Consider the following 9,615-nt stretch of genomic DNA (forward strand, 5'->3'; position numbering starts at 1 on the left):
ATTACTTACTAAATAACACCCCCCCCCCCCCAATCGTAGCCACAAGGAAAATGTCGCTACGATTTGCAGCTTTCGGAATCCAATACCCGTGGTGCGCGGCCTCCCATTGCACCGAGAAGCAACCGAGCAACCTGCCTCCGGATTCCCGTATAGACACTCCCACACCCGCACCCGCCACAAGCGATTCCCCACCCAGCTGCGGCTGCTCCTTCTCGGAACGGCGAAAACTCCTCCTCCCAGGCGCAGAGCGCGCTAGGCCGCAGACGCCGCCTGCATCATGGCCCCGCTGCGCTTTGCGGCGAACCTGGCCTGGCTCTTCCAGGAGGAGCCGGCGCTAGTTCAGCGCATGGAGGCGGCTTCGCGGGCCGGGTTCCGAGCAGTCGAGCTGGCCTTCCCTTATGCCACCGGCGCCCCGGAGCTGCGCGCAGCAGCCGAACGGCACGGGCTGGAGGTGGTCCTGCTCAATACTCCGCCGGGTACCCGATTGCCTTGTTATTTTCCTTTCGGGGACTTCGCCTTCTCTTCGCCTGCTTTCTCCGGGTCTCCCTTTTTCTCTTCCCCTGACCTCTTGGGTAGCGACGGCTGAAATCTCCAGTGGGCGCCTATAGAATGCGGGAGTAGACCGGTGCCTCACGTGTTGATCGGGCGAAAATCGGAGGTCTTCATTCGTTTTGTATCTCATAAAAATCAGAGTAATTTACTGTTGCTTCTTTTGTGAAGCCACCCAGCTATTAAAGGCACCATGTTAGACAAAAGGGGGGAAATGACTAGCACATTTGGTACTTGCTTCATCAACTGGGAAACAATCTCTCTTTTTCTATCTCTCTATGTTCTTTCTGTCTGTCTGTCTGTCTGTCTGTCTATCATCTATCTATCTATCTATCTATCTATCTATCTATCTATCTATCTATCTATCTATCTATCTATCTATCTATCTATCTATCTATCTATCTATCTATCTACAGTATCTATATCTATTTCTACTAGTTTTTTCTCATCATTCCTATCATCCTTTCCCTCCCACTTAGGACTGTATGACTGTAACTTGTTGCTTGTATCCTAAGATTTTTATTAATATTGATTGTTTCTTCATTGCTTATTTGACCCCTATGACAGTCATTAAGTGTTGTACCACATGATTCTTGACAAATCTATATTTTCTTTTATGTACACTGAGAGCATCTGCACCAACAGATTCCTTCTGTGTCCAATAACACTTGGCCAATAAAGAATTCTCTCTCTCTCTCTCTTCTATCTACCTACCTATCTATCTACAGGGGGTGGACAAAAAAATGGAATCACTTGACTTTTTGGCATCATAATATTTGAACATTCTCTAATCAATCAATTAACAATTTGTATGAATCAATACCTCAGAGAATTGAGGGTGTATTTGCCGCAAAAGGTGGACCAATACCATATTAAAATATATTTTGATGGTTTTTCAAGATGTTTTCATTTATTTGTCCACACCCTGTATATCTCTATCTCCCATCCATCCATCCATCCATCCATCCATCCATCCATCTATCTATCTATCTATCTGCCGCCCAACTCCTTTCAAACTCTGGCCAGGGTACAACAATTTAAAACAATACAATAACAATTTTAACACCCCAAAAATAAATAATTCATAACCTTTTAGCCAGAGCTAGATGGTATACATAGTTCAGTGGCCCCAGGCCTGCTAGAGGCCAGGAGGTTAGGTAATAGTGTGGATCTCCGGGGAAGTTAGTTCCAGAGACCTGGAGCCACCACAGAGAAGGCCCTCCTATGTGCCCCGCTAACCAACATTGTCTAGCCGACGCGACCCTGGGAAGGCTGACCCTGTGGGCCCTAATAGGTCACTGGGAGGTATGCAGCAGAAGACGGTCCATTAAGTAGTCTGGCCTTAAGCTATGTAGGGCTTTAAAGGTGATAACCAAATCTGCCACTTGTACTGTATGCATCAATACCACTTATACTCCAAGCTTTTTGAAGGGTCTGGAATTTGCATTTTAGCTGACCATCTATCTTTTAAAAACTCCCCTTTTACCCCTCTCTTCAAAATAGTGGCAGATGAGAGCAAATGCTGACAAAATTGCCCCATCAAAGAACTGTTTTCTCAGTAGTGGGTTAACCAAGCAAAGGTCCTTGCCAATACATGAGATCAATTTGTGCTTTCCTTTTTTCCCAGGGAACCAAGAGAAAGGTGATATGGGTTTAGGAGCAGTTCCTGGACGCCAACCTGAATTCCGGGAAGCTGTGGCTTTGGCTGTGAAGTATGCCAAAGAACTGAAATGTCCAAGGTAATAAAATAATAATAATAATAATAATAATAATAATAATAATTATTATTATTATTATTACTACTATTATTATTATTATTATTATTTATTAGATTTGTATGCCGCCCCTCCCCAAAGACTCGGAGATTAATTAATTAATTAAGATAAAGCTTGAACCAATGATAGATGTGTCCCTTTACCAGCTGGATACCCTCCGGTGGATTGCTACCAGTGCAGCCTGGATCTATGAACTAACTGGTGGTGGCAGTGGCAGGTTCCGCCCCCCTACCCCAGAATGCTTCTGTGCATGTACAGAAGTGTCACATGAACCAGTAGTGACAGAATTTGCAATCCATTTCTTTATATGCAGTCATTACTTAATAACAATTTATTTAGCGACTGTTCAAAGTTATGACAGTGCTGAAAAAAGTGACTTGTTATTTGTTTGTTTGTTTGTTTATGTATTTATTTATTTATTTATTTATTTATTTACTTACTTATTTATTTGTTTTATTTATTTATTTATTTATTTATTTAATTGATTGATTGATTGATTGATTTCTATACCGCCCTTCTCCTATGACTCAGAGCGACTCAAAGCATGTAGAAATCTAAATAACATTGCATATTAAAACCCCCATAATTAAAAGTTATCAACACATTCACACATCATCCATCACACATTCATTCACTAGGTGGGACACGGTTTTAAAATTTCAGTGGCTCCAGGCCTGCCGACAGAGGTGGGTCTTTAAAAGTTTACAGAAGGCAGGGAGAATGGGGGCAGTACAAATCTCCGAGGAGAGCTAATTCCATAGGGCTGGGGCCGCCACAGAGAAGGCTCTTCCCCTAGACCCCGTCAGACGGCATTGTCTGGTTGACGGGACCTGGAGAAGGCCGACTCTGTGGGACCTAACTGGCCGCTGGGATGTACAAGGCAGAAGACAGTCCCGTAAGTAATCTGGTCCCATGACCTATGACTGATGGTTGCATTTTGGATGGTCCCAGCACCTCACAACCCCATAATAGCCATTTGTAAGCTTCCAGCTGGCTTATAAGCAAATCAATAGGGAAGCCAGCAGGAGGTTGCAAGTTGTGTGACAATGCGCTTAACAACTTCAACTGCTGGAAACTGCTGACATAAGGTCACTATGGTCACGTGATGTTTTGTGTAGTGAGCACAAAGCTTAACAGTGAGGTTGCCTGTCTCAATTAGGGTTGCTAAGTGAGGACTATGAAGGATCTCTATAGTTCTATCTTTTTCTTTTTCTTTGGGTCAGTGTTGATTCCGGGCAACTGGGCCAATCACTGCGATTTTCTTGGCAAGTTTTCAGAAGTGGTTTCGCATTTCCTGCTTCTTCCCCGGGTGGAGAGTGACTGACCCAAGGTCACCCAGCTGGCTTGGTGCCCAATGTGGGACTAGAACTCACAGTCTCCTGATTCCCAGCCTGACCACTACAGCAAACTGTCTCATTACATTTCTCTCCCATAGCCTGTTATAAAATATATTTTTCTATGCAGGAAACAATCAATCAATCAATCAATCAATCGTACATTTCCTTTTGGCTTGCTGCTCTGTTCTTGAAGAGTGGTATTTTTTATAAATCTCCTCCCTGTGGCAGATTAGATGGGAATGATACAGGCAGGTGCAGCCTTGCTCTTCCCAGATCCAAGCAACAGTGTGTCCTTTTTAACTGGGAAGGAATCAGAGACTAAATGGATGTGTCTCTTACTTACTGAATCTGGCAGAAGCCTTGATGGGTGTTGTAAGAGACAGATTTACTTGTTTTTATCTTGCTTCTTGGAAAGTGGGGGTAGGGGGACTCTGGAGCTTTCCATGTCCCATAATGGAAGGGGAAGAAGAGACCTTGGAAATCATCTAGTGCAGAAATATTCAAACTTGGCAACTTTAAGACTTGTGGACTTCAACTCCCAGAATTCGCCAGAATTCTGGGAATTAAAGTCCACAAGTCTTAAAGTTGCCATGTTTGAAGTCCCCTGATCTACTGTGAATCTTCTACCTAAAGCAGGAATCCACTAATAAAGAAATATCCAGCCTCTGCTCATGCATTTCCAATGAAGGGAAGTTCATTCCCTTGTGGTAATCTGTTCCATAGTTGAATAGTTTTTGATTTAGACTTTTTCCTTTATGTCGCACCCCAATCTCCTTCCTAGTGGTTTAAACCTTTTTTTAAAAAAAATTCTGTCTTCTGGAACAACTCTGAACAATGTAACCTGTCTTCTCTCTGACAGCCCTTCAGATGTTTAAGAGACAGCTATGGTATTTTTCTGCAATGTTCTCCCAGCTAAACATTCCCAATGCCTCTATCCATTCCTCATAAATTTACAGGCATTTTATTATATTGGGTAGCCTTTCACCAGGTATGTTCCAGTTTGTCAATGTCCTTATTAGATGCAGTTGCCTCGGACTGAATATAATATTCTGTTTGACCAGCTAAGAATTAGCAGGAACAATTACTTTTTATAGTGAACATAGGACTAAATTTTGTTTCCCAACTGCATCACACTGTTGGCTCATTTCAGTTTACAATCCATTAAGATATTCAGATTCTTTTCACATGTACCAATTTACATGCAGCAAAAATATTCCCAAGCTACTGGAATTTATTTAGATTACATTGCTACCAATCTCAATAGCACCTTTTTGAGGAGGCTACAGTAGGGAAATTAGCTGATTAAAGTAATTGGCTATGTTTCCACCACACACTGAACTACCACTGCATTTTAGACCCAGCATGCTGTGCCAAGCTAGCACATGCAGTTTTGTGAATATCACATAAACTCAAATAATGGGATTGAGTGAACCACTGTGGACTCCACAACAGTTGCATTGAGCCAACTCCCTAAGAAAAGCATCTTTTTTCAGATTGGTTGTGAAACCTGAGGAAGATGGGCTGCTTTAATGTTTAACAGAGAAGTGCTGTACTCGTGTATGGTCCAATGCAATTCTTCTGAAAGGTTTTGAAAGACCCTCTTTTAAGTACATCACAGGAATAACCCAAAGTAGGCAGGTCAGTTTAGGTTGACAGCATACAGTCTTTAAGGTGGATAAATTGCAGCAGTTGCAATGATCCAGAGGAACCGAGATATCTTGAGCTTCAAAAGTGATAGGAGGAACCCTCGATAACAACATATAACCATGTCAGTAGTGATTAGTGGTGCTTGGAATGTGTTTATTTCCAGACCACAAGCAGTTATGCCATCTTCTGTAGTGCCGGGAATCAGTAACAGATTCTGTTGTGCTCTGGTGAACCAGAGGATATAAACTTTCAACCCTTAATAATAATAACAGAGTTGGAGGTCTTCTAGTCCAACTCGCTGCTTAAGCAGAAAACCCTACACTGCTTCAGACAGATGGTTAACTTCCAGTATTGGAGCATTCACAACTTCTGGAGGCAAGTTGTTCCACTGATTGACTGTTCTGACTGTCAGGAAATTTCTCCTTAGTTCTAAATTACTTCTCTCCTTGTTTAATTTCCACCCATTGCTTCTTGTTCTACCCTCAGGTGCTTTGGAGAATAGGTTGACTCCTTCTTCTTTGTGGCAACCCCTGAGATATTGGAAAACTGCTATCATGTCCCCCCGGTCCTTCTTTTCTTGCTCTTGGTCTATGAATGGTTGGACATAGAGGAAGGAAAGGAGGAAAATTGTGAAGAAATTGACCTCTTCTTTGCTTTGCCTAGAGACGGCTGCCATCTAATTCTAGCAGTCTTCAAAAGTTTTCTTTCAAATATTAGTATTAGCATTTTAGACTTATATACCGCTTCACAGTGCTTTACAGCCCTCTCTAAGCAGTTTACGGAGAGCATATTGCCCCCAACAATCTGGATTTTACTGGCCTTGGAAGGATGATATGAATGGATATATGTTTATCCCATGCCTGGGATAAACATATATCCATCCTAAGATAAAATACAGAAAATAGTATAAGGGCAGACTAGATGGACCATGAGGTCTTTTTCTGCCGTCAGACTTCTATGTTTCTATGTTTCTAAGGAATGTAGAGCTTGGACATGGGAGAATAGCAAATCATTGAAAGACGACTCAATGCCAATAAAGAGGAAAATGTGAGAAAGAAACTAAATTGTAGTACATAATTGTATGTACTTATTTAAGTAGCTTGCATGGCCACCCATATAACAGCTATTACTCTGGATAGCAGGATTAAAACCCAAACCTAACCCACAGTGCCCAAGGTTAAAACAATAACTGCAAAAAGCCATATCAGCAGCACCAATGCTCACCTAAATTCTTCCTTAAATGCTTGGAGAAAATAACTTCACCTTGATTTTTCTTGGCATACGATGAAGCAAAGAGACCCACTGGTGAGCTTTCAAGTTTCTGGGTCCTATCCTATAGCGATAAGGAGCATTCTGGGTCTTCTCTGGGTCCCATCAACTAAACAATGTCGCTTGGCGGGACCCAGGGGAAGAGCCTTCTCTGTGGCGGCCCCGGTCCTCTGGAACCAACCCCCCCAGAGATTAGAATTGCCCCCACCTTCCTTGCCTTTCGTAAGCTTCTTAAAACCCACCTCTGCCGCCAGGCATGGGGGAACTGCGATACTCTTTCCCCCTGGGCCTTTACAATTTTATGCATGGTATGTCTGTATGTATATTTGGTTTTATAATAAGGGTTTTAACTGTTTTAATATTGGATTGTTATATGCTGTTTTTATTACTGTTGTTAGCTGCCCCCAGTCTACGGAGAGGGGTGGCATACAAATCCAATAAATAAATAAATAATAAATATTTCTTGACTGCCCATCTTGAGGGGCTAACTGCAGGATTATTGGTAGTTTTTATTAAAAGCAAATGCCCACTCTCTTGATTAAATATAAAATGGTACCTCTGCCTACAAATGCCTCTAGTTACGAACTTTTCTAGATAAGAACTAGATGTTCAAGATTTTTTTGCCTCTTCTCAAGAATTATTTTCCACTTACAAATCCAAGCCTCCAAAACTGTAACAGGAAAAGGCAGGGAGAAGCCTCCGTGGGGCCTCTCTAGGAGTCTCCTGGGAGGAAACAGGGCCGGAAAAGGCGGGGAGTAGCCTCCATGGGGCCTCTCTAGGAATCTCCTGGAATGAAACAGGGCCGGAAAAGGCGGGGAGTAGCCTCCATGGGGCCTCTCTAGGAATCTCCTGGGAGGAAACAGGGCCGGAAAAGGCGGGGAGTAGCCTCCATGGGGCTTCTCTAGGAATCTCCTGGGAGGAAACAGGGCTGGAAAAGGCTGGGAGAATCCTTTGTGGGGCCTCTCTAGGAATCTCCTTGGAGGAAACAGGGCCTCCACACTCCTTGTGGTTTCCCCAATCGCATGCATTATTTGCTTTTACATTGATTCCTATGGGAAAAATGGCTTCTTCTTACACACTTTTCTACTTAAGAACCTGGTCATGGAACAAATTAAATTTGTAAGTAGAAGTACCACTGCACTTCCTGCCATTTCCTTGTCCAGGTTTCCCTCATAGTTAGCACGTTGTAGGGTAAGTTGGGCTCAAGAAATTGGCCCAAGTGGGCTTCCATAGCTCAGCCTCCCCTGTATCACACTGGTGGCTTTTAGGTTGTCTGTTTTGTATTAATAGAAAAGCCGGAAATATGTACTCATATGACTTATAAGTAGAAATCCCATTTGGGGAACAGGGATATATGGCATCTGTCATTGATAATGACAGATTCCCAAGTTTAGTGCTCTTCACGCTGTATTTCTTTTTTCTTTGCCGGTTGAGAAGAGGAAAAAAAAGTAGTGAAGCACATATAGCTTCATCCTTTTATATTATTTTAATTGATTGGGGGAAATGAACACCAATCATTACAAAGTAAAGCGTCTTATCAGCATTGACACCTATGATTACACAAGCATAATATTATACAGCATTGTTGACGAGTACCTATTCTTTATCTGTAAAGCAAGGGATGGAAATGGTGAGGGAGAACAATCTGTCTGTCTTACCCTATTGTGTATGTCCCACTTGCTTGTTAAATGGCACAAAGGTACATTAATCTTCCTATAGTGAGCTTGTATGTACAGTTCACAGTGTCCGTGCGCCAATCTAAGGGAAGCTAGGCGATCCTACATTAAATAATCTAACTGCATCTTGTGTAGTTTTGAATGGTTCAAAAGGAAGTGGATTCACTCACAGGAAGTTCGCATGCGGTGATATATGCTAACTGTTTAATGCACTTCATGGATCATTGCCTCTTAGGACATAATTAAACTGGGAATGAAAGAGCTTTTACCATAGTCACATTGTAGCCGAGATATCTTGATCCAAGTACAAAAAGATACACTTCCCCTCATTCCTAACCCTGCTAGTTTGTACAAGAAACAGTTGGCTGAGCTTTCTTCTGCACTGATGCAGCTCTGTGCTTTTAGGATCCATCTCATGGCTGGGCGATTTCCTACAGGTGCTAAAAGGGATGCTGTGTCAACTGAGATGGAAGCCACCTTCATTGAAAACCTCAGATACGCTGCTGACATCTTGGAACAGGTATGGATGTAGGTGGAAATGGGAGAATTATCAGACTGCTATGCTTCTTCCAGAAAGGGAAAGGATCCTATTTAATATTGATTTTACTTGCTGTGTGTGTGTGTATGTGGGAAACTATTACTTTCCAGATGTTGCCGAACTGCAACATCTTCCCCTGTGAGAGCCAGACTGGGGATTGTTAAATTTTCCTGAACTCCAATTTCCAAGAATTCCATAGAATCAAAAGAACAGCAATAACTGCCTGCTCAGTGTTGTGGTTAGCTCTGGCCCAGGTCCTGCCCCAAGGACTGTGGATGTGGGGGAGACATCCACATGCTGCAGGCCTGTTTTGCCCCCGGTGGAATCTGCTGATAAAGGCTCCTCTGACCAAGAAGACATGAGTGACAGGGAGGAGGAGAGTGTGGCAGACAGCTCAGAAGGAGATCAATTATCTAGCTCCTCCTTGGATTCGGAACAAGAGTTAATGATACAGCCACGCATGCGGAGAGCGATGCATAGGCAACAACAACTGAGAGATTATTATCAAAGAAAATGAGGCCACCTGTGGTTGGGTGGGGCTGTGGTGATTAGTGAGGCTGCTATAAAGAGCAGCCTGTGGGTTTGGCCATTGTGGAGGATTATCTGATCGTTGTGTTTCGTGCCTGCTTTGCTGACTTTGACCTTTGTGTGCTGATTTTTCCCTGCTTTGAAACTAAACCAGAGCAAAGTGTGTTTCACTTTGTGAAAGAAGGACTTTGAATTGCCTCACAGCTGCAAGATAAGTATCACAGAACTGATAAGGGACTTGTATAAATTACCAGTTTGTTTGGAGACGAGTGCTCTTTGCTATACAAAAAGAGGGC

The 9,615-nt window shown here is 42.8% G+C and overlaps 1 protein-coding gene across 1 annotated transcript in view; it reads left to right on the forward strand.

The window, feature by feature from the left end:
- The first annotated feature begins 207 nt into the window (after positions 1–207).
- The window catches only part of HYI (hydroxypyruvate isomerase (putative)), a 16,397-nt gene continuing 6,989 nt past the window's right edge, over positions 208–9,615 (forward strand). The window contains exons 1-3 of the mRNA XM_070745055.1: positions 208–476; positions 2,177–2,288; positions 8,659–8,773. Of these exons, the coding sequence (XP_070601156.1) occupies positions 278–476; positions 2,177–2,288; positions 8,659–8,773 (426 nt within the window). The 5' untranslated portion in view covers positions 208–277. The remainder of the gene's footprint in view (positions 477–2,176; positions 2,289–8,658; positions 8,774–9,615) is intronic.

Source organism: Erythrolamprus reginae, chromosome 3 (assembly GCF_031021105.1).
Source record: "Erythrolamprus reginae isolate rEryReg1 chromosome 3, rEryReg1.hap1, whole genome shotgun sequence".
Classification (NCBI taxonomy): Eukaryota; Metazoa; Chordata; class Lepidosauria; order Squamata; family Dipsadidae; genus Erythrolamprus; species Erythrolamprus reginae.